The sequence below is a fragment of the Gymnoscopelus microlampas genome (genome assembly GCF_963454915.1).
Source record: "Gymnoscopelus microlampas genome assembly, chromosome: 12".
In the NCBI taxonomy this organism is placed as follows: domain Eukaryota; kingdom Metazoa; phylum Chordata; class Actinopteri; order Myctophiformes; family Myctophidae; genus Gymnoscopelus; species Gymnoscopelus microlampas.
In genome coordinates this window covers 54,995,627-55,022,117 of record NC_139949.1, presented here as the reverse complement: position 1 = coordinate 55,022,117, position 26,491 = coordinate 54,995,627, and the positions used below count along the sequence as shown (strand labels likewise).

The 26,491-nt window shown below is 39.7% G+C and overlaps 1 protein-coding gene across 2 annotated transcripts; it reads left to right on the top strand.

The window, feature by feature from the left end:
* Window positions 1-32: 32 nt before the first annotated feature.
* On the top strand, window positions 33-26,203 carry ncbp3 (nuclear cap binding subunit 3; the record flags this gene model as incomplete). Of its 2 annotated transcripts, none has more annotated exons than XM_084074775.1 (13): window positions 33-215; window positions 2,378-2,449; window positions 4,333-4,438; window positions 5,787-5,912; window positions 6,112-6,246; window positions 9,028-9,209; window positions 10,156-10,264; window positions 11,643-11,742; window positions 16,041-16,147; window positions 17,926-18,214; window positions 19,211-19,386; window positions 20,181-20,345; window positions 23,108-26,203. In XM_084074775.1, the coding sequence occupies 13 exons, from the start codon at window positions 33-35 to the stop codon at window positions 23,479-23,481; spliced, it is 2,124 nt and encodes a 707-aa protein (XP_083930901.1). In that variant the 3' UTR covers window positions 23,482-26,203. The 2 variants fall into 2 exon arrangements, with proteins under 2 accessions (XP_083930901.1, XP_083930900.1); XM_084074774.1 differs by having other exon boundaries at window positions 19,208-19,386.
* Window positions 26,204-26,491: the final 288 nt, after the last annotated feature.

Sequence of the window (26,491 nt, the reverse complement as noted above, 5' to 3'; positions counted from 1 at the left end):
TCAGGGTAAAAAACACCCCACATTGATCCAACATGGCGGCGGTCACAGGCCTGCGGGTGTCCGTTAAACCTCAGTCCGGGTCGGAACGCTCCGAGTCCGGCGAGGATGAGTCTGATTCCTCCGAGTCCGACGACCGGGAGGAGAAAGGAGGAGGAGAAGCGTCCGAACCGATGGAGGTGGAGGAGGGAGAGCTGGAGGAGGAGGAGGAGAAGGAGGTGAGTTCCACTAGGCCTCAGTCAGACACCGGTCTCTCCTGCTTCAGGGAGCCGGGCTCTGGTGCACCGACCCCGGAATGAGAGTCTGGAGGCTCCCGGTGTTTGTTTGTTTGTTTGTTTGTTTGTTTATTATGGAGGTTTATAATAATAATAATAATAATAATAATAATAATAATAATAATAATAATAATAATAATGATAAAAATAATGTTTATTATGGAGGTTTATAATAATAATAATAATAATAATAATAACAATAATCATAATAATAATCATGTTTATTATTCATGTTCATTTATATTATAACTATGGGCTGTAGTTAATTTATATTATAACTCTAATAATAACTACATAATAATAATAATACTATATATTATATTATGATAATAAACAACATAACAGAGCCTTCATTAGTATCATTGATAACAATAATAATATATATTATATTATGATAATAAACTATATAACACAGCCTTCACATAATAACAATATGTATTCTATTATATTATATATTATATTATGATAATAAACTATATAACAGCCTTCACAGTATCATTGGTAACAACCTGTGAAGGAAGGAAGAGACACAGTTTCTAGCAGCCAATGAGGAATGGTTTAACATGATGTTGATAGGCTATAGATTTGAATGGTTTAACATAATGTTGATAGGCTATAGATTTGAATGGTTTAACATAATGTTAATAGGTTATAGATTTAAATGGTTTAACATAATGTTGATAGGCTATAGATTTGAATGGTTTAACATAATGTTGATAGGTTATAGATTTGAATGGTTTAACATAATGTTGATAGGCTATAGATTTGAATGGTTTAACATAATGTTGATAGGCTATAGATTTGAATGGTTTAACATAATGTTGATAGGCTATAGATTTGAATGGTTTAACATAATGTTGATAGGCTATAGATTTGAATGGTTTAACATAATGTTGATAGGCTATAGATTTTAATGGTTTAACATAATGTTGATAGGCTATAGATTTGAATGATTTAACATAATGTTGATAGACTATAGATTTGAATGGTTTAACATAGTGTTGATAGACTATAGATTTGAATGGTTTAACATAATGTTGATAGGCTATAGATTTGATGGTTTAACATAATGTTGATAGGCTATAGATTTGAATGGTTTAACATAGTGTTGATAGGCTATAGATTTGAATGGTTTAACATAATGTTGATAGGCTATAGATTTGAATGGTTTAACATAATGTTGATAGGCTATAGATTTGAATGGTTTAACATAATGTTGATAGGCTATAGATTTGAATGGTTTAACATAATGTTGATAGGCTATAGATTTGAATGGTTTAACATAATGTTGATAGACTATAGATTTGAATGGTTTAACATAGTGTTGATAGACTATAGATTTGAATGGTTTAACATAATGTTGATAGGCTATAGATTTGAATGGTTTAACATAATGTTGATAGGCTATAGATTTGAATGGTTTAACATAGTGTTGATAGGCTATAGATTTGAATGGTTTAACATAATGTTGATAGGCTATAGATTTGAATGGTTTAACATAATGTTGATAGGCTATATATTTGAATGGTTTAACATAGTGTTGATAGGCTATAGATTTGAATGGTTTAACATAATGTTGATAGGTTATAGATTTGTATGGTTTAACATAATGTTGATAGGCTATAGATTTGAATGGTTTAACATAATGTTGATAGGCTATAGATTTGAATGGTTTAACATAATGTTGATAGGCTATAGATTTGAATGGTTTAACATAGTGTTGATAGACTATAGATTTGAATGGTTTAACATAATGTTGATAGGCTATAGATTTGAATGGTTTAACATAATGTTGATAGGCTATAGATTTGAATGGTTTAACATAATGTTGATAGGCTATAGATTTGAATGGTTTAACATAATGTTGATAGGCTATAGATTTGAATGGTTTAACATAATGTTGATAGGCTATAGATTTGAATGGTTTAACATAATGTTGATAGGCTATAGATTTGAATGGTTTAACATAATGTTGATAGGCTATAGATTTGAATGGTTTAACATAATGTTAATAGGCTATAGATTTGAATGGTTTAACATAATGTTAATATGCTAATAAAGGCTATAGATTTGTACCTCTAATTTGTTGTTGTTTCTGTTTCCAGGACAACGGGGTGGGGCGTCGGTATGAGAACAAAGCTGGAGCCTTCATCACTGGGATAGATGTCAATTCTAAGGTTCAAATCCCTGTCACTGAGCAAGGCATTATCACTACACTGTCTGTCTCTCAGCTGTCCTACTGTCCGTCTCTCCTACACTGTCTGTCTCTCAGCTGTCTGTCTCTCCTACACTGTCTGTCTCTCCTACACTGTCTGTCTCTCTGCTCTCTGTCTCTCCTACACTGTCTGTCTCTCAGCTGTCTGTCTCTCCTACACTGTCTGTCTCTCTGCTGTCTGTCTCTCCTACACTGTCTGTCTCTCAGCTGTCCTACTGTCTGTCTCTCCTACACTGTCTGTCTGTCTCTCAGCTGTCCTACTGTCTGTCTCTCCTACCCTGTCTCTCCCTCAGCTGTCTGTCTCTCCTACTCTGTCTGTCTGTCTGTCTGTCTGTCTGTCTCTCCTACACTGTCTGTCTCTCAGCTGTCCTACTGTCTGTCTCTCCTACACTGTCTCTCCCTCAGCTGTCCTACTGCCTGTCTCTCTTACACTGTCTCTCAGCTGTCTGTCTCTCCTACACTGTCTCTCCCTCAGCTGTCTGTCTCTCCTACACTGTCTGTCTCTCAGCTGTCCTACTGTCTGTCTCTCCTACACTGTCTCTCTCTCAGCTGTCTGTCTCTCCTACACTGTCTCTCTCTCAGCTGTCTGTCTCTCATACACTGTCTCTCTCTCAGCTGTCTGTCTCTCCTACACTGTCTCTCTCTCAGCTGTCTGTCTCTCATACACTGTCTCTCTCTCAGCTGTCTGTCTCTCCTACACTGTCTCTCTCAGCTGTCTGTCTCTCATACACTGTCTCTCTCTCAGCTGTCTGTCTCTCATACACTGTCTCTCTCTCAGCTGTCTGTCTCTCCTACACTGTCTCTCTCTCAGCTGTCTGTCTCTCATACACTGTCTCTCTCTCAGCTGTCTGTCTCTCCTACACTGTCTCTCTCTCAGCTGTCTGTCTCTCCTACACTGTCTCTCTCTCAGCTGTCTGTCTCTCATACACTGTCTCTCTCTCAGCTGTCTGTCTCTCCTACACTGTCTCTCTCTCAGCTGTCTGTCTCTCCTACACTGTCTCTCTCTCAGCTGTCTGTCTCTCCTACACCTCTAGGTATTGGGTTTAATAACATTAAAAACAATAGATTACATGTTATTTTAATGCTACATATAATAAGTTAAAGCTGTACTAATAGATATTTAATAACATTAAAAACAATAGATTACATGTTATTTTAATGCTACATATAATAAGTTAAAGCTGTACTAATAGATATTTAATAACATTAAAAACAATAGATTACATGTTATTTTAATGCTACATATAATAAGTTAAAGCTGTACTAATAGATATTTAATAACATTAAAAACAATAGATTACATGTTATTTTAATGCTACATATAATAAGTTAAAGCTGTACTAATAGATATTTAATAACATTAAAAACAATAGATTACATGTTATTTTAATGCTACATATAATAAGTTAAAGCTGTACTAATAGATATTTAATAACATTAAAAACAATAGATTACATGTTATTTTAATGCTACATATAATAAGTTAAAGCTGTACTAATAGATATTTAATAACATTAAAAACAATAGATTACATGTTATTTTAATGCTACATATAATAAGTTAAAGCTGTACTAATAGATATTTAATAACATTAAAAACAATAGATTACATGTTATTTTAATGCTACATATAATAAGTTAAAGCTGCACTAATAGATATTTAATAACATTAAAAACAATAGATTACATGTTATTTTTAATGCTACATATAATAAGTTAAAGCTGTACTAATAGATATTTAATAACATTAAAACAATAGATTACATGTTATTTTAATGCTACATATAATAAGTTAAAGCTGCACTAATAGATATTGTATTGTGTTGTGCTGTTGTTCCACCACCAGGAGGCGATAGAGAGGAAGGAGAAGCGAGCGCAGCGTTTTCATTTCTGTGATGAAGAGAAGAAGAACCAGAAAGACATGGTCCTGGATAAAGAAATGATGAAGAAAGGTTTTTAAATATTAATAAATATTAATGCATTATTATTAATATGAGAAATGATGAAGAAAGGTTTTTAAATATTAATACATTATTATTAATATGAGAAATGATGAAGAAAGGTTTTTAAGTATTAATACATTATTATTATTAATATGAGAAATGATGAAGAAAGGTTTTTAAGTATTAATACATTATTATTAATATGAGAAATGATGAAGAAAGGGTTTAAATATTAATACATTATTAATGATTATTAATATGAGAAATGATGAAGAAAGGTTTAAATATTAATACATTATTATTAATATGAGAAATGATGAAGAAAGGTTTAAATATTAATACATTATTATTAATATGAGAAATGATGAAGAAAGGTTTAAAAATCAATACATATTAATACATTATTATTAATATGAGAAATGATGAAGAAAGGTTTAAATATTAATACATTATTATTAATATGAGAAATGATGAAGAAAGGGTTTAAATATTAATATGAGAAATGATGAAGAAAGGTTTAAATATTAATACATTATTATTAATATGAGAAATGATGAAGAAAGGTTTAAATATTAATACATTATTATTAATATGAGAAATGATGAAGAAAGGGTTTAAATATTAATATGAGAAATGATGAAGAAAGGGTTAAATATTAATACATTATTATTAATATGAGAAATGATGAAGAAAGGTTTAAATATTAATACATTATTATTAATATGAGAAATGATGAAGAAAGGTTTAAATATTAATATGAGAAATGATGAAGAAAGGTTTAAATATTAATATGAGAAATGATGAAGAAAGGTTTAAATATTAATATGAGAAATGATGAAGAAAGGTTTAAATATTAATACATTATTATTAATATGAGAAATGATGAAGAAAGGTTTAAATATTAATACATTATTATTAATATGAGAAATGATGAAGAAAGGGTTTAAATATTAATATGAGAAATGATGAAGAAAGGGTTAAATATTAATACATTATTATTAATATGAGAAATGATGAAGAAAGGTTTAAATATTAATACATTATTATTAATATGAGAAATGATGAAGAAAGGTTTAAATATTAATATGAGAAATGATGAAGAAAGGTTTAAATATTAATATGAGAAATGATGAAGAAAGGTTTAAATATTAATATGAGAAATGATGAAGAAAGGTTTAAATATTAATACATTATTATTAATATGAGAAATGATGAAGAAAGGTTTAAATATTAATACATTATTATTAATATGAGAAATGATGAAGAAAGGGTTTAAATATTAATATGAGAAATGATGAAGAAAGGTTTAAATATTAATATGAGAAATGATGAAGAAAGGTTTACTTATTATTCACAGCGGTTCCTAACCTCCGTCTAGAAGCTCTCCATGTGTCGGGTGTTGATGACATGTCAACACAGGAAGTGTTTGTTTACTTCAAGGAGTATCCTCCTGCTCACATAGAATGGATAGACGACACCTCATGTAAGTACACACACACACACACACACACACACACACACACACACACACACACACACACACATGGACGGTCCACTCAGAGAGTGGGCGGTCCATTCAGAGAGTGGGCGGGGTCTATGGTCTGGAACCAGGCCAGCTATTACCGACAAACACATTCATTTGTCCTAATGTTCATAACAACACATATCTGTGTGTTGCCTAGGTAACGTGGTGTGGCTGGATGATGTCACTTCCTCCCGGGCGCTCATCAACTGCAGCCGTATGCCTGACCCCAAGGTCGTTGTCACGGAGACAGAGGTCAAAGAGTCAGAGAAACCCCCCCCCACCCACAGCAAAGGTAAAACATCTTAAACACTAGAGTCACTGTAGACACAGAAAGACTTTTATAAATCCTTTAACATGAAAGGTTTGTTTTTTGATCATGTGATGTCTGGGTGTCCTCTTCTTCGGTGGTGCTTGGATCATTCACAGGCTGCGGAGCCCTTCATTTATAAATAAATGGTGTCATTGTGGTCAGTGTTCTAGTTACCTGTGTTCTACACTGTTCTCCACTGGCTCCCCGTAGCGGCTCACATCCAGTTCAAAACCCTGGTGCTAGCCTATAGGGCAGTGAAAGGAACAGCTCCTTCTTACCTCCGGGCTATGGTCGATGCTTACACCCCTGCCCGACCACTTCGGTCTGCCACCTCGGGGCGACTGATTACCTCGTCAAGGGTCCGTCTGGTTGATCTACACCAGTGGTGTCAAACTCGCGGCCCGCGGGCGTTTTGCGGCCCACGGAAAGGTCCATGGCGGCCCAGGAAATACTTTTAAAAATAGTAAATTGATACTACATCTAACAGACATAGATTCGGAGTTTACATTGCCTTGCTCTCCCCCACTCGCTGCTACTTGGCTGCAGCAAGTACCTTTGATGGCCCGCTTTGTCTCTCCCCAGCTGTGGAATGTTGTGGCTGATTGGCTCGTTAAGAGTCTATTCAACTACTAGTCGAGTAGTAATGGCTATACTCTTTGATCCTCACACAGGAGTCAGACTCTCTCTCTCTCTCTCTCTCTCTCTCTCTCTCTCTCTCTCTCTCTGTCTGAAGCAGCAAGTGACTTAGATGTGTTAAAAATAAATCTATCAAAGCTGCTTCTTTTATTTCTCAGGAGCTTGCCCAGTGAAATCCTCAGTGTTAATTGAACCTCGGAGTGGATTTAACATTCTATCTGGGGAAAGCATCTGTGTCATTTTAAGATTTATTTGGCTATTCAAAAATAGCAGATCTACAAGCTCATAGTGCTGCACTGAGTGCTGCACTGTGAGCTTGTAGATCTGCTATTTTTGAAAAATCATGGAAATCTTTACAAATGTCTCCGGATCTCCAGATGGAACTAATTGATATTCAGTGTGATGCCAAATTGAAACATGAATTTGCTCTTGCCTCTCTGGAGAAATTCTATCAAAGCCTGAGCCTTTAAATGATATACTGTAGTTATAGCAGTGACTGAGATGTAGTGGAGTAGAAGTAAAAGTTCTGGAAATTGGAAATACTCTAATAAAGTAAAACTACTTCAAATCTTTACTTAGGTACAGTACTTGAGTAAATGTAATTAGTTACTTTACACCACTGTTATATAAATGTAATTATTTAGCAACCCACACAAATTACCAGGTATATTGTTTAACTTCAAATTGAATTATTCTACTTAAAATGGTTTATAATAATAATTATAATTATTATAATTATTATTATTGTTACAAATTGCATTGTTTGTTTTCTGAGACAAGTTCAGACAACAGATTGAAAAACAATGCTGTATAACTGAATGCGTGAGCGCGCATGTGTGTCCGCAACTGGTTCCTGCCCACCTCAAGTCACAATTTGACCAATCTTGCCCGGACACCAAATTGAGTTTGACACCCCTGATCTACACGGTCACGACTTTTTTCTGTTCTGGCCCCACAGTGGTGGAATGAACTCCCCACTGATGTCAGGACAGCAGAGTCACTGATGTCAGGACAGCAGAGTCACTGATGTCAGGACAGCAGAGTCACTGATGTCAGGACAGCAGAGTCACTGATGTCAGGACAGCAGAGACACTGATGTCAGGACAGCAGAGACACTGATGTCAGGACAGCAGAGTCACTGATGTCAGGACAGCAGAGTCACTGATGTCAGGACAGCAGAGACACTGATGTCAGGACAGCAGAGACACTGATGTCAGGACAGCAGAGTCACTGATGTCAGGACAGCAGAGTCACTGATGTCAGGACAGCAGAGACACTGATGTCAGGACAGCAGAGTCACTGATGTCAGGACAGCAGAGACACTGATGTCAGGACAGCAGAGACACTGATGTCAGGACAGCAGAGACACTGATGTCAGGACAGCAGAGACACTGATGTCAGGACAGCAGAGACACTGATGTCAGGACAGCAGAGTCACTGCCCATCTTCTGAAAACCCACCTCTTCAGGAAACACTACCCTTCCTCTCTGTCTGGCCTACTTGTTGTTAACTAGTTGTACGAACGCTTGTTTTATTGTTGTATTGTTTATTGGATCTTGTTTAGTCGATACACTTATTTGTTTTAGCTCCTGCTCATTTGATTTTGCTATTTTGTCTCATCTGTTTAAGGAAATAGGTAACTGATATATTGCACTTTTACCTTAGCACTAGGTATACTCTTGGTTGCTTGTTTTTGCAGGAAATGCATTTCAGACTTCTGGTGATTAGTAGTTTAGTTCCCTACCTATGTTGAATGTACTTATTGTAAGTCGCTTTGGATAAACGCGTCTGCTAAATGACTGTAATGTAATGTAATGTAATGTAATGTACCTGTCTGCTAAATGACTGTAATGTAATGTAATGTCTGGCTATTATAAGCGACCTTGTGAGCTTGTAGATCTGCTATTTTCGCACATCTAAGTATAAATCAGGCATTAAGACGAGATAACATTTTATTTTAATAAATCATTTGTAGATTTATTTAGTCGACTAAAACTAGACTAAAAGTAAAACATTTCAGATGTACTAAAACTACACAACAATTAACACTGTGTGTGTGTGTGTGTGTGTGTGTGTGTGTGTGTGTGTGTGTGTGTGTGTGTGTGTGTGTGTGTGTGTGTGTGTCAGAAGGTAGAGAGCAGACCTCTGATGATGATGATGATGAGGAGGAGGAGGAAGGGCAGGTGGGGGCTGAAGGGGCGGAGTCAGGAGGAGGGGAGGAGTCAGGAGGAGGGGCGGAGTCAGGAGAAAAGGTGGAGAAAAGGGAGGAGGAGGAGAAAAACACCGATGGAGCCCCGCCTCCCACCCAGGTAAACACACTCACCTCTCCAGGACTGATTTTGCTTTCTTTATTTTATGTTTGCACAATGCGTTTCGCTTGTTTGCTTCTTCCCCAAAACACAGTCGCCCCGGGGAAAATCCGGCGGTATTCGCCTGGTGTTCCTAAACATATCCGTAAACTATGCCTAAACCTAACCTTATTCCTAATCTTAACCTCAGTAAAACTATACCTAATCCTAAACCGATTTCTACCCTTATCCTCAGTAAAACAAATACAAGAACCGCTGGTCCGCCTGAACAATGGGGGCGAGGGTGTTTTGGGAAGAGCTGCGGCACAGCCTTTGCCTGCGCGACATCGTCGCCCAACTTTCACCACTTTATCCATTGCAGACAGACAGTCACTGTGCTTGCATAATATCCACGACCCACATGTGTTCGGGTCCCTTTTATTTAATTGGGTCCGGCTTGGTTCAGATTCTATCACTTCGGAAAATCCCGGTTCTGTGTATCAACACCGAGCGAACACCCTACTCAGCGCTGATTAGGAGGAGACACAGCTGTGTCTCAGCTGTGTTGTGGCGTATCAAAAATAGCAGACATACAAGCTCACAAAGCGGCGCGTTGCGACGTGCTGTGAGCTTGTAGCTCTGATATTTTCAACGCGCGACACCATCGTACAACGAATAGGCTAATATATAACTGTTCATGTCGTAAAATCGGGGCGTTTTGAGAATATTTAAGGGCGTGTTATTTAAATGACTCGGTTTCAGCCTTCAGATTTATCAACGCTCCGACCAAATGTACGATAGGATTGGCTGTATAGGATCGCTTGATAAATGTCACTTGGACTTTGGCGTAAGGCGAAATATAGGCAAAAATATAAGCCGTTTTTTGCACTATGTTTACTGGTGCTGTGTGTGTGTGTGTGTGTGTGTGTGTGTGTGTGTGTGTGTGTGTGTGTGTGTGTGTGTGCAGGTAGACAGTGTGTCCGAGGCAGAGACAGACTCTCTCCTAGAAAACCATCCCAGACCTGCAGTCAAACCTTTTAAAGGAAACAAGCTGTTCCTCCGCTTCGCTACGCATGGTAACACACTCTCTCTCACACACACACACACACACACACACACACACACACACACACACACACACACACACACACACACACACAGATGTGTTCATTACTGGATCCTAATGTTCCAAACGTAACATCCTCACCTAATGGATTTATTATTATTACAACAGTCACCAAAACACCTACATGTCACACATATAATATGACGCATATGACGCACGACAAGCATGTTTCACCCCAGACACTTTCTAAGTTGCTTGATTCAGTATTTAGATATTTGATATTAATTTTATCAGACACGCCTGGTGGCAATTTTAGATAGGGGGCGTGTTCTCAATGAGTCTAACATTCATTAGAAGGACAATATCAGTCACCAGAAGCAGAGACGTGTGTTTTAATGAGTCTAACATTCATTAGAAGGACAATATCAGTCACCAGAAGCAGAGACGTGTGTTTTAATGAGTCTAACATTCATTAGAAGGACAATATCAGTCACTAGAAGCAGAGACGTGTGTTTTAATGAGTCTAACATTCATTAGAAGGACAATATCAGTCACTAGAAGCAGAGACGTGTGTTTTAATGAGTCTAACATTCATTAGAAGGACAATATCAGTCACTAGAAGCAGAGACGTGTGTTTTAATGAGTCTAACATTCATTAGAAGGACAATATCAGTCACTAGAAGCAGAGACGTGTGTTTTAATGAGTCTAACGTTCATTAGAAGGACAATATCAGTCACTAGAAGCAGAGACGTGTGTTTTAATGAGTCTAACATTCATTAGAAGGACAATATCAGTCACTAGAAGCAGAGACGTGTGTTTTAATGAGTCTAACATTCATTAGAAGGACAATATCAGTCACTAGAAGCAGAGACGTGTGTTTTAATGAGTCTAACATTCATTAGAAGGACAATATCAGTCACTAGAAGCAGAGACGTGTGTTTTAATGAGTCTAACATTCATTAGAAGGACAATATCAGTCACTAGAAGCAGAGACGTGTGTTTTAATGAGTCTAACATTCATTAGAAGGACAATATCAGTCACTAGAAGCAGAGACGTGTGTTTTAATGAGTCTAACATTCATTAGAAGGACAATATCAGTCACCAGAAGCAGAGACGTGTGTTTTAATGAGTCTTAACATGGTTAAAGTGGAGTTATAATGGGTTTGTATAGGAAGTGGGAGTAAAATGAATATAAAATATCTAAATACTGAATCAAGCAACTTAAAAACTCTCTAGGGTGAATACTTTAACTACATATCTGTAGTAATACATATCTGGAGAAGAGTGTTTCATATCGTTGCTTTCGTATCTAATGTGTGTGTGTGTGTGTGTGTGTGTGTGTGTGTGTGTGTGTGTGTGTGTGTGTGTGTGTGCGTGTGCTTGTAGATGACAGGAAAGAGCAAGGCGCCTCCAGAAAGAGCAGATATTACATGAAATATGGAAACCCAAACTATGGAGGCATGAAAGGAATCCTCAGTAACTCCTGGTAAGATATATGCACACACACACACACACACACACACACACACACACACACAACCCCCAAAAAGTAACAAACCCGGAAAAAAAACGTGTGCGCTCCGCAGGAGACAGTGCTAATTGGGGGTTGGGTTAGCCTGGCACTAGGGTTAGGGTTAGCCTGGCACTAGGGTTAGGGTTAGCCTGGCACTAGGGTTAGGGTTAGCCTGGCACTAGGGTTAGGGTTAGCCTGGCACTAGGGTTAGGGTTAGCCTGGCACTAGGGTTAGGGTTAGCCTGGCACTAGGGTTAGGGTTAGCCTGGCACTAGGGTTAGGGTTAGCCTGGCACTAGGGTTAGGGTTAGCCTGGCACTAGGGTTAGGGTTAGCCTGGCACTAGCCAGACCGACTACACAGATCCATGCATACTACATGAAATGTCCCAAACTTGAGAAAATGTGAAATTGTTAAAATATTTATAAAATATATGCAACTTCAACAATGCAGAGAAAAATGCAGGCCTACAGTAGAACTACTAACAATGATTTAACAAATCTGGCCGAGGAAAGCCAAGCTCCAACCATTTGATACTCAAAGTTATCCTCATAACGTCAATTCTGTAGAGTTTAATGTAACATATTTGGTTACAGTCAAAAGAAAACATTTATTTAGATTCATATTTTCGCCTATTGAGACATTCTGGGGTACAGTACAGTACCCCAGAATGTAGTGTGATGAACAAACGTTGGATCATTATTGTTGTATCATCTGTGGTAAACATTTAGACAAAGTAAAGAAGCAAGATCCATAATGTCAAAAAGCCCAAAGCAGAAGACCTTCAATTCATACTAAATGTTGCTCAACAGACAGACGATGATGTTCATAAAACCCTGTCTTTATATACAGATTAAATACTTTCCTTCAAAAATAAAGGTAGTATATCTTATCATGTAGATCAGACAATACCTGCACCACCTCATCAAGAAGACAGAGTAGGGTTCTTACAACATTGTTAACATTATGGAAAGATTGTTTCATGTGTGGGAAGGCCAGAACATGACCAGAACATCTGACAGCTATTATTACTGGTACAGGTAAGAGTACCAGAGACAATTGGTCCGTCATGCAGCATCAGAAAGGTTGATGAAGTTGTATATCATCGGTTGCTCTCATACCCGTATCTCATTGTGTATGATGCCTATCATAAAGCTGCCTTAAAACACAACATCTTTAAACAAAATACAGCTGCCAGACAAAAATAAAATAAAAATAATCAGAACACCAGACCAGTATCTGTTTGTATTAAGCTCACTGAAGTCATTGACAAAACTGTTTTCTCTGAAGAAATTAAAGTGATGACACAAAACGTCTTGACTGAGAGTTATGATGACGTACTAAACATGCTTTTTCTCAACATACTGTATCTGCAGCTCTGGTAGTATTTGCCTCTCAAATAGATCTTGACTTGGCTGTTGTGTTTCACAGTCTTTTGTCTCTTCTGTTCTTTCTTGGAGATGTGCAGCTTCTCTCATTGCACACTGTACCATGGGTACACCTTCAGAGCATACTGTACCATGGGTACACCTTCAGAGCATACTGTACCATGGGTACACCTTCAGAGCATACTGTACCATGGGCACACCTTCAGAGCATACTGTACCATGGGCACACCTTCAGAGCATACTGTACCATGGGTACACCTTCAGAGCATACTGTACCATGGGTACACCTTCAGAGCATACTGTACCATGGGTACACCTTCAGAGCATACTGTACCATGGGTACACCTTCAGAGCATACTGTACCATGGGCACACCTTCAGAGCATACTGTACCATGGGTACACCTTCAGAGCATACTGTACCATGGGTACACCTTCAGAGCATACTGTACCATGGGCACACCTTCAGAGCATACTGTACCATGGGCACACCTTCAGAGCATACTGTACCATGGGTACACCTTCAGAGCATACTGTACCATGGGTACACCTTCAGAGCATACTGTACCATGGGTACACCTTCAGAGCATACTGTACCATGGGTACACCTTCAGAGCATACTGTACCATGGGCACACCTTCAGAGCATACTGTACCATGGGCACACCTTCAGAGCATACTGTACCATGGGTACACCTTCAGAGCATACCACAACCACATAAGACTTTCCAGCTCCTTCTACACATTGTAATGCTGTATGAGCTTCTCCTTCAGTTCATTTAGTGTGTTGGAACATCTCATCTTCTACCTCAGACCTCAGTGTCTTCAGTATGTCATCAGAACTCTTAGTTTAGTGACATCACTTTCATTATTTTAGAGAAAACATTTTTGTCAATGACTTCAGTGAGCTTAATAAAGGCTTTGTTATAGATACTGGTGTGTTGTTCTTTTTCTTTTATCATCTGGAAGCTGCTATATTTCCTTTAGAGTTTAAGGCAGGTTTTATGATATTTGGCATCATACTCAAAGAGATCTGCATACAAGAGCACCCGATGATGTACAACTTCATCAATCATTCTGATGCTACACGATGGACCTTGTCTCTGGTACTCTTACCTGTACCAGTCCTAATGGTTGTCAGATGTTCTGGTCTTGTACTGGCCTTTCCACAAATAAAACAATCTTTTTGTAGGTTAAACAATGTTGTATCAACCCTACTCAGTCTTCTTGATGAGACTGGTGCAGGTATGCTCTCACTATCAACATTTGCAACTGCTCATTATTGTTGGTCTTACTGGAGTAGTTTGCTCTATCATGATACATGATAAGATATACAACCTTTATTTTGAAGGAAAGATTATCATCTGTATTTGTAGACAGGGTTGTATGAACATCATCCTCTCTCTGTTGAGCAACATTATTGAAGGCCTTCTTCAGTGGGCTTTTTGACATATGGATCTTGTTTCTTTCCTTTTTCTAAATGTTTACCACAGATGATACAAACATTTGGATCCAATGTTTGTACATCACACTCCATTCCGGTAAAATTAAAAAGATACACTTCAGAATTTGCACAGTATCTATGTTGTACGTATGCTACTGTCTGTTAGGCTCTATGTACAGTAACCATGTTGTTGCCAGTGATACTAATTAAGGCTCTATTCCATTCTTGTGAAACAGAGTCAGGGTTCTGCTATTGTCAATGTTCATGTGTCAATGACATGCTCTGTAACACTAAATGAAACGTTAAGCTAGGTCACTCTTCAGCTAGCTGATTAAAGGTAGGGTAAGTGATATTGTTTTGTAATTTTTTGTATTATTTATTTTTGTTAAAAGGTTAAAGTACTATATTCTGATAGTAATCATTGCTACAGAGTGTTTGTGTTTGGGCCTGTCCAGCTCTTTAGTAAACAGAATATAGTACATTTTCAGGTAGATGACAACATTTGAGCCAATCAGGAGAGATCACTGTAAATGCATTTTCTGTTTAATAAAGAGCTGGAGAGACATGGGAGACTCCTTATATGGACAGGACACTCTATAGTAACGAGTACTATCAGAACATAGACCCATTTTGCAATTATCTGAATAATTGCAAATCATTTACCCTACCTTTTAACTACTTAATTTGGCAAGGTCCTTCTCATCTTTTCACATTCCAAAATATTTGCAATGATTTACCTGTCAGTTTATGAAGAAGCCCATGTAGGCGATAAGATAGAGCAGGTGGAGCCCAATACTGTAGTATAACTTTACTGTAACCAAATATGTTAAATTGTATAAACTCTACATAACTGAATGACTTGCTGTTATGAGGATAACTTTGATCATCAAATAAATAAAACTAATGGGTGTGATACTGTAGATTATAGATAGTTTCATGTTTTCCCCATTTGGGACACCATATACGTTTAGTGGCATACTGTAGCTCCATGAGTATTAAAGCTATTTTTACACAATTGATATTGCTGGATTCAGTAAAACCACACCTTTCCAACAACACATCATATGTCTTGCTATGACAATCCATGTCCGATTCACTACAAAGTAAAGAAAACATTTATTTAGATTTATATTTCCGCCTATTGTAAGTATGTGTTCAAATGACTCTACATGAGTTTATATGCCTCAACCCCCAGACGGACAGGCTTTATTTTTAGTTTGGGGTGTATAACTTTATATATCAATTTCACCACTTTTACAGTAAAATATTTTTATACAACAATCCATTTCATGTATGAGAGGCCTTAGAGATGAGGAAAAAACATGTTGTGTTTGGTCCTACCTCCGGGAGGGGTACCCCAACTTTTTGGAGCCATTGTCACTAGCCTATTATTGGTCTTGGCATTAACTCACTCTCTCTCTCTCTCTCTCTATCATGTGACACAGGAAGAGGCGGTACCACAGCCGACGAAACCCGAGAGACGTGAAGAACAAAAGCCCTCTGATTGGAGACAGCCTGGGCCACACCCCTCCCTACACACATACACACTCTGGTACACACACACACACACACACACACACACACACACACACACACACACACACACACACACACACACACACACACACACACACACACACACACACACACACATTCTGCTACACACACACATTCTGCTACACACACACATTTAACATCTGTATTTGCGTTCACATTTAACAAGAGATGATTGAACATAAACTGTAGTGATGATGAAACACAAAGTTGGTAAAACTTGGTATCCTGAGAAAAGTATTTCAGGATACAGATCACAGATAGGATAGGTCAGGTTACAGATCACAGATAGGATAGGTCAGGATACAGATCACAGATTTCTCTCTCTCTCTCTTCAGAAACAGAACTGGGAGGGTGTAGTGGAGAAAGTATGTGCAAAGTTGTCTAAATGGAAATGGTTGCTACCCCAGTTGTCATATTATAGGGGACAGGTTCTGGTAGCCAATAACTTGATTGCCTCGACACGATGGCACAGACTGGTTGTTCTGCCTCCACCATTTCTGCACTTCCTCCATCAGCCCCCTTAGTGGCTGATGGAGGAAGTGCAGAAATCGTTGGTGGACTTCTTCTGGTCCGGGAGCAGCACTGGATACACGCTGCCGCCTTATACCTTCCAGTTGGGGAGGGCGGACACAAGGCCTGATTGACATTCAGTCCAGGATACTGGCCTTCAGACTTGCGGCAGCGCAAAGGTTGCTTTATCACTGCGGAGCAAGATGGTAGGAAACCGCTGAGTTACTACTAGGGAGAGCTGGCCGTTTGGGGTACGGTAAACAGTTGTTCTCAAACTTTTTCATGTCAAGGACCCCCAAATTGACACTTATTAGCCCGCGGACCCCCATTTCAAAAGATATGCCAGGGACCCCCATAAGAGAAGATTTTTTACGGCTCTAGCAGTGATTCTCAACCATTTTAATTTCAAGGACCCCCAGTATGACATACATTAGGGCTACAGACCCCCATTTAATGGCATTTATATCACTTGGACCGCCATTTATAATGTAAAATCTATGTCAATTTAACTCTGAGAGTGTACAAATGGAACCAAATGGACCCGTTAGGGTCCATTTGTTTCCATTTGTACACAATCAGAGTTACAGACCCATAAGGGTCCATTTGGTGCCTAATCTATCATTTAGCTGGGGACCCCCTGGAACCCCCTCAAGTACCCCTGGGGGTCCCCGGACACCACTTTTAGAACCAATGATTTAGATTATTGGGTTTTTGGATTCTAGGGTTGGGGGAGGGTTTTTCTTCTGATTTATTTGTTTTTGGTCCAAAATACTCTGTAAAAAAGAAAGAGGTCCATGTTTTGATGAACTTTATGTCCGGGGTGGCTAAGCTGGCCATCTGGATAACCAGGAAAAACAAAACCCGGGGGGGTAGGGTCTGTAGACCCTGTGACTGGTGGCGGCTCGCCTTAGGGTTGAGCGTGCCTATTACACAACAGTGGACATTCTGGAAGTATTGGAATCAAAATGGGCTGTGGGAGGGGTTTTGTGTACGGTGGGAGGGGTTTTGTGTACGGTGGGAGGGGTTTTGTGTACGGTGGGAGGGGTTTTGTGTACGGTGGGAGGGGTTTTGTGTACGGTGGGAGGGGTTTTGTGTACGGTGGGAGAGCATGGAGAACTGTTTCTCTTTTTTTATTGTTTTATGGATTGTGTAAGATTGGATATTTTATTTTGTCAGTAATAAAAAAAATATGATTTTTTGTACTCTGTAGTAAGTTAATAAAGGTATTTTTAAATTCAAAATTCTCTCTCTCTCTCTCTCTAGCTGAGGAGCCCATAGAAGAAGAAGAAGAGGAGGATGAAGATGATGAAGAAGGTGATGATGAAGATGACATGGAGTCAGACGACCGCACGGTGGAGTTCAAGGAGAAGGGAGGTCAAAGGTCACTGGCCACCGCGTCAGCAGGGCTCAGGCTGAGGTCACGGGGGTCAAGTTCAGGGTCAGACTCTGAGGAGATGGACTACGACCTGGAGCTGAAGATGATCAGCACCCCCCCTGCCCCGCCCCCCACCAAGAAGACCCTGAAGATGACCATGTATGCAGATCAGCTGAGGTTCGTCATGAATATTCATTATATAATGTCTTATACATGAATATTCATTACTGTTATGTAATATATATGAATATTAATTAATATAATGTAACATGTATGCAGATCAGCTGCTGTTATTATGAATATTCATTAATATAGGCCAGTGGTTCTCAGAGTCACAGACCTGTAAGGGTCCATTTGGTTCCATTTACACTCTCAGAGTCACAGACCTGTAAGGGTCCATTTGGTTCCATTTACACTCTCAGAGTCACAGACCTGTAAGGGTCCATTTGGTTCCATTTACACTCTCAGAGTCACAGACCTGTAAGGGTCCATTTGGTTCCATTTACACTCTCAGAGTCACAGACCTGTAAGGGTCCATTTGGTTCTATTTACACTCTCAGAGTCACAGACCTGTAAGGGTCCATTTGGTTCCATTTACACTCTCAGAGTCACAGACCTGTAAGGGTCCATTTGGTTCTATTTACACTCTCAGAGTCACAGACCTGTAAGGGTCCATTTGGTTCCATTTACACTCTCAGAGTCACAGACCTGTAAGGGTCCATTTGGTTCCATTTACACTCTCAGAGTCACAGACCTGTAAGGGTCCATTTGGTTCTATTTACACTCTCAGAGTCACAGACCTGTAAGGGTCCATTTGGTTCCATTTAAACACTCTCAGAGTCACAGACCTGTAAGGGTCCATTTGGTTCTATTTACACTCTCAGAGTCACAGACCTGTAAGGGTCCATTTGGTTCTATTTAAACACTCTCAGAGTCACAGACCTGTAAGGGTCCATTTGGTTCCATTTACACTCTCAGAGTCACAGACCTGTAAGGGTCCATTTGGTTCCATTTACACTCTCAGAGTCACAGACCTGTAAGGGTCCATTTGGTTCCTGTGCTTGCGAATCCCGGACGAACTTTCTGAGCTTTTGTCAATTATAGTAGTTAAGATAAGATAAGATAATAACAATAATAACAATAACAAAAATAATAATATTTACTTTTCAGTAGCTCGGCGAGGAGTGAAAGCCGATTGGCCGGCGGGCTGCGCAACAGGATTGGAGGGGGCGGGGATTCAGAGCCCACGGCCAATCAGACGGCTCCCAGCCCAGTGACGGACATCAGGCAGCTGCTGGAGGAGAAGAGACACAGACAGCGCCTCCCTGTGGCCAGCACAGGAAAGACAGGTCAGATATACAGTAATACCTATCTACCAGGACCTCTGGTACTGGTTTTATCTCCTACCAGGACCTCTGGTACTGATGGTTTTATCTCCTACCAGGACCTCTGGTACTGATGGTTTTATCTCCTACCAGGACCTCTGGTACTGATGGTTTTATCTCCTACCAGGACCTCTGGTACTGATGGTTTTATTTCCTACCAGGACCTCTGGTACTGGTTTTATCTCCTACCAGGACCTCTGGTACTGATGGTTTTATCTCCTACCAGGACCTCTGGTACTGGTTTTATTTCCTACCAGGACCTCTGGTACTGATGGTTTTATTTCCTACCAGGACCTCTGGTACTGATGGTTTTATTTCCTACCAGGACCTCTGGTACTGGTTTTATCTCCTACCGGGACCTCTGGTACTGGTTTTATCTCCTACCAGGACCTCTGGTACTGATGGTTTTATTTCCTACCAGGACCTCTGGTACTGGTTTTATCTCCTACCGGGACCTCTGGTACTGGTTTTATCTCCTACCAGGACCTCTGGTACTGATGGTTTTATTTCCTACCAGGACCTCTGGTACTGGTTTTATCTCCTACCAGGACCTCTGGTACTGATGGTTTTATCTCCTACCAGGACCTCTGGTACTGATGGTTTTATGTAGGGATGCACAGATATTTTATATATATTTATATAATAAGGTTATAGTTATATAACAGTAATAAGGTGTTTTATATATATATATATATATATAGTAGTAAGGTAATAAGGTTATAGTTATAACAGTAATAAGGTGTTTTATATATATTTAGATGTGAGGCAGCGTTTGGGGAAGAGGCGGTACGATGACAGACGCTCCAGCTCCCCGGACACGCCCCCACCACGGGAGCCAACCAGAGATGTGCACAGTAGACTGGGCGTGGCCAGCCAGGAGTCCAGAGGCCTCCACTCTGATTGGTCCAAAGACAGGAAGACAAGTACGTTGTTTCTTTTATTCCATGAAACTAGATGTTTTTTATGGATAAATACACACACACACACACACACACACACACACACACACACACACACACACACACCAGGGTTTCCGTTTTCCCCGTCGGCCATCTTGGCCGGCAGCGTTCCAAAATACCGGCCACATATTAAATAACATTATTTAACACTTGTGACATTACTATTATGTTTGTTTGCAAAACTGCATGTTTTAAAGATAAAGCCAAATGCAGTGTAAACCCAATATTTTATTGTGGGCTACAAAATGAAATGACAGAATACTTCTAAACTATACATAAACTATTAATTAGTCGGACCTGTGAACGAAATGAGCTGCAGCTGCTGCCAGAATAATAGCAAACAAAAATATCAGTCTTATTGCAGGGCTAAAATAGCTAAAATTAGACTGAGATTAAATGGATAAAACAATAACACATTATTGCACATTGCACATTAAATCAAATTATCGAAATGAACTCAACTGTTGCAGTTAGTTTAAAAAAAAGAAAAAGAAAAGACGAGCCTTAATTAATGCAGCCTTTACAGGCCTAGATTGATAGGCATATCGGGGAATCGTTCCTTCAAAGCATCGCTCAGGTGCTGAATGTACTTCTCTCTGACAGAGTCAAATGCGTGGATGAACTTCTGATCTGTCTGTGTGAGTTTAATATCCTTGAAGACACCATCAGAAGCACCTTCATTAAACATCTGTTCTTCTTGGCCCGGGCTCTCTTTTAGCTGTGTTAGTGCTGCTATGGAGGCTTGTACCATTGGTCTGATGGTGGCTAAATTCACATCTTCTTTTTGAAAGACCAAATTCAGCTTTGTCATGACTGGGAGCACGTCACATAACATGTGGGTCATTGCAATGAAGTGATATGACTGGATTTGATTCTGTATCCCACGGGCTTGTGGATTTCCCCCATCTGCCTCTTCAGTTAGGTCCATCACCAGCGCAGGCCAGTTATTTTTTATGGCATTCACTGCCCTGTCTAGTGACAGCCAGCGGACTGCAAAGTGGTGTTTTAAACTTGTCACGTCCTCCTCGTTTAAGTTGGCACTAAGTTGACGGAGTCGGTTTGTTCTGCTGGCGGAGTGCTTATAAAATGAATAAACCGAGTTCACAGTGCGTTTGTAGTTAGCGACCTTCTCCACCGCTTTGCATGCGTCTACCGCAGCCAGTGCACAACGCTGAGCTACGCAGTGAAGTTGAATGGAGAAAGGACTTTTCTTTTTCAGCAGCGCAACAACTCCACCACGCTTCCCAGTCATCACACTAGCCCCGTCTGATCCCAGACTCGTCACACGAGTGATGGGGACGCCTCGCTCCTGCAGCGCTTCCACCACTTTGTCAAAGACACACAGCGCTGTCCCATCCAGTATATCATAGTTGCCAAGGAAACACGTTTCGGGCCTCCCGTCTCGTTCAACCTTGACGTAAATAATCAGTTTCTTTGTTACGGTTATGTTTACAGTTTCATCAATGATGATGCCCAGAAAATCACTTGCTTGCAGCTTCTCATCAAGCTCGTCCAGTAGGGTTTGTTCCAAGGCTTTCTCCATATCACTGACAGAGTCACTGTGTTTATACAGGCTCGTGTCGTTTTGAAAGTCGGGGGCTTTCAGCGATTTTAGCAACTCTGTCATTCCACGGAATTGATGGCAAGCGATGTCATTTTTAGCCAAATGTAACACAACTTTGAGCTGTGATATGAGTTGATCTGAGGATGACTTCTTGGCTTTATCACAGTGCTCTTGCATAGCATGTTGTTGCTGCCTCAAACTCACTGCTGCCATGTGATCGCTGCATTTGCTGTGTTCATTTATCGCTCCCCTTTTAATGTTGGTTGAACCTTTTGTAAATCCATTCACCTTTCCTGCTTTCTGGCAGAATGTGCAGTACATGTTGTCTACACCGTCAACTGTGTCTCGTCTCAGCCATGAGTATATATCCAACCACTCGTCACTGAAAGATCGATTGGTTTTCTGTTTCTTTTTAGCTGGCCCTGTATCACTAATATCAACGTCTTCTTCATGTTCTTCTTCCCTCTCCTCTTCATGGGCCTGCTCTTCCTTTGTTTTATTAGTGGAGGTTTTAAAGAATTTGGTGAGGTTTTTTTTTTTTTTTGTGAGGGATGTTTGCTTTTTCGGCGCCGCCATTGCATCACCTGCTTGAGTGTGTCTGTCACTCTGACTGTGTGTGTGTGTGTGTGTGTGTGTGTGTGTGTGTGTGTGTGTGTGTGTGTGTGTGTGTGTGTGTGTTTACCGCGGGGCGCAGATTCGGCGCTCCGCTGCAACCACAAATGGAGAATTTGCGTTCAACATAATGCTCTATATGATTTCAATGTTATATGGTTGTCTTCATATAAAATGTTGTGTTAGGCTACTACTTTATTTATTATCCAAATAATAATTTTAATATAAATGCACTATTTATACATATATATTTAACACTTTACCAACCGGCCACGGTGGCCGGCAGTGTTTTTAAATACCGGCCAATTAATATTTTAACCGGTCAATGACCGGTATATACCGGCTAACGGAAACCCTGACACACACACACACACACACACACACACACAGACACAGACACACACACACAGACACACACACACACACACACACACACACACACACACACACACACACACACACACACAGACACAGACACACACACACAGACAGACAGACAGACAGACAGACAGACAGACAGACAAGTGATTGTAAACGCTGCCCCCTGCAGGTCGTCTGTGGAGTCGTCTGGGACCCAGTGACTCCCAGGAGAAGGAGAAGAAGGAGCGTTTCACCTCCTCTTCCTCTTCCTCCTCCAAGCTGAGGAGGAGGAAGGAGGAGGAGCCAGAGAAGAAGAAGGAGGAAGCAGAGGAAGAGGAACAGGAAGAAGGAGAAGAAGACTCTCGGCTGCAGAGGATGTGGGGAGCCATGATCAGCAGGAAGCAGCAGAGCCAACAGCACCTCCTGCTGGCCTCCTCCTCGCCTCCTGCCGATGCTCCTCCCTCCAGCAGGGGGCAGCAGCACAAGAAGAGCCGCCTGGACCAGCTGCCCTCTCTGCAGATAGAGATCAGCCGCGAGGAAGAGAGCAGCGAGGACGACAACTAGAGATCTGATGTTTTCTACAGCTTGTAGATCTGATGTCCTCTACAGCTTGTAGATCTGATGTCCTCTACAGCTTGTAGATCTGATGTCCTCTACAGCTTGTAGATCTGATGTCCTCTACAGCCTGTAGATCTGATGTTCTCTACAGCTTGTAGATCTGATGTCCTCTACAGCTTGTAGATCTGATGTCCTCTACAGCTTGTAGATCTGATGTCCTCTACAGCCTGTAGATCTGATGTTCTCTACAGCCTGTAGATCTGATGTCCTCTACAGCTTGTAGATCTGATGTCCTCTACAGCTTGTAGATCTGATGTCCTCTACAGCTTGTAGATCTGATGTCCTCTACAGCTTGTAGATCTGATGTCCTCTACAGCCTGTAGATCTGATGTCCTCTACAGCCTGTAGATCTGATGTCCTCTACAGCTTGTAGATCTGATGTCCTCTACAGCTTGTAGATCTGATGTCCTCTACAGCCTGTAGATCTGATGTCCTCTACAGCTTGTAGATCTGATGTCCTCTACAGCTTGTAGATCTGATGTCCTCTACAGCCTGTAGATCTGATGTCTCTACAGCTTGTAGATCTGATGTCCTCTACAGCTTGTAGATCTGATGTCCAGAGAGAGAGAGAGAGAGACCCATGTTGTCAGAAACAGTGAATAAATAACATGAACATTTATGTTGAATGGTTATTAATGGTTATTGTGGAAACATCAAAAGTAACTTTTGTTTTTTTAGAGTTAAATTGACACTGAGGAGTTGTAAGTGTTGTTTTAAACATTAACCCCTTAAACCCCAGAGAACAGCAGATGGCCACGCCCACAGCGCCATGCGTAGTCGTTTCCGTTGGCTGTGTTTTGGGGGCATGGCCGTGGGTCAGTGGCACCTTAAAGGTTCTATGACATTCTTTTTCACTTTCTTTTTAATGTTTTTTGGGGGGTTTTATGACGTCAATTACACCCACAAAATCTGAACTTTGAACATTCAGTGGATTTTCTGTGGTCTGGGGTTTTCTGAATAATTAGGCTGAAAAGTAATCTGAGCTTGGCCCTTCGACAGTGAGGTCACTGTCGATTAATCCCGCCCACTCTCCTCCTCGCCCCTCCCCACCCCTATCCTTTCCTTTGGGGGGGCGGAGCAGAGGCGATGATTGACAGGCAAAATCCCTCACCAGCGACACCCGCAGGCAAAGATTTATTTTATTCATTGCAGTTGAAAAGGCTTTAGAAATGTGAGAGAAAAACACCTGCCATGGATCAATGGAGTGGAATTTTTTGTTAAAACTTTCTATACATGTTTGAAAGACCATGACAAAGACTTTTAATGTGTGGTAAAACTGAACGTCATGAAACCTTTAATGTGTTTAAAACTACACTCCGTAGGTTTTCTGTCCTCTCTCCCATGATGGAGAGAGCACTTTACGGGGGGGGGGGGGGGGGGCAGGTTAAATTAAATTAATTATCCTCCCATCAAGCCTTTGTTTAGTCTTCATCTCATTCCTGATGGAAGTTAACCTGGATAATAATTAGTGATTAACACTGCGAGTTAATATTATTATTTTATATAGTTTTACATTGGTTTCCTGTCAGTAAATACTTTCAGACCCTCAGTGTTTTAATGACACTTTGGTACAGGTTCAGGTTGTGTAGTTATTTAGAGACATTTTTACCATTAATTGTGACACAAATAATTGCGATTGAAGATTTAATTGTTTTTGGCAAAAATTAAAATTACATTTCTGTTTGTAAAACACATTGCACAGAGCAGAGATAGAACAGATAGAACAGAAATGACTGACAATATAATACTTAAGAAATATTTTATTTAAATCGCAAAATTAGACGATCTACAAGCTTGTAGATCTGCTATTTCCTTCATTTTGGGGGAATGATTTAATTCAACATGGAAGCGATTATGAGGAGTATAAAAACATATCATTGATGTTCAGATCTCCTCGTTGACACTGATTTTTTAAGCTCATAAACAACACATACAAATTGGTTGATTGCTTTTTGGTTTCGACTTTGAGATCTGTTTAACCGTCAATGAGGAAAAAGTTAATACACAACCTCTACCAAACTACACAACCTCTACCAAACTACACAACCTCTACCAAACTACACAACCTCTACCAAAGTGTCATTATAACATTCTGAAATGTTACAATCAAATATATATATATAGAATATCTTTCTGTACAATAAGTGAGTGTTTACAGTCACAGTATTATTGTTTTCATACTATTACAATGTAAACAACACAGTAAACAGTGTAAACATCCTCTGTAAACAAAGTATTAACTCCTGTACTTCCACAGTAAAATACTCAACGTTAATTTAACTCAGAGAGTACAAATGTAACCGAATGGACCCTATATAACTCTCTGTTACAAATGGATACGTTGACACTTTTCTGGCAACTCATGGAAATCAGTCAAAGTTTGAACTTGGTGAAAACAACAACACAAGTGTGGGTCGAGAGACAGAGAGAGAGAGAGAGAGCTGTTTGTTTTGTTTTATCTTTTCATTTTGTTTCATGTTTTTTATTCAATTAAAAAAAAGTCTGTTTCTGTTCTTTTCGTTTTTTTTTTTTTTTGGAGCAATGATGTCATCATGTTTGTTATTGGTTGTTTCCTCCAGTCACTGACCAGACAGCCAATCAGATCACTTGACAGACGAGTTGAACTTCCTGTTTCACATTAAAATCAAATAAAAGTTTTTTCTATCGTCTTGTAGCTTTATTGTGATGATTGGAGTTTTCCTAAAGATGAATAATAAGGTGTAATGTGTGTGTAAAGCAATGATAATCTAATCATAATGTATTTAATATATTCATTAATATGAATTTAAATAATCCATTCATGTAGAAGTCATATTTTAGCACAACTAGTTGAATTAATTAATATTATATTAAATAGCCGATCTACAAGCCCACAAGGCGCTGCAGAGGCCACTCATTGTGGGCTTGTAAGTCTGCTACTGTTTTCATCAGAAGCCCACTTCCTAGTCCTAGTTCC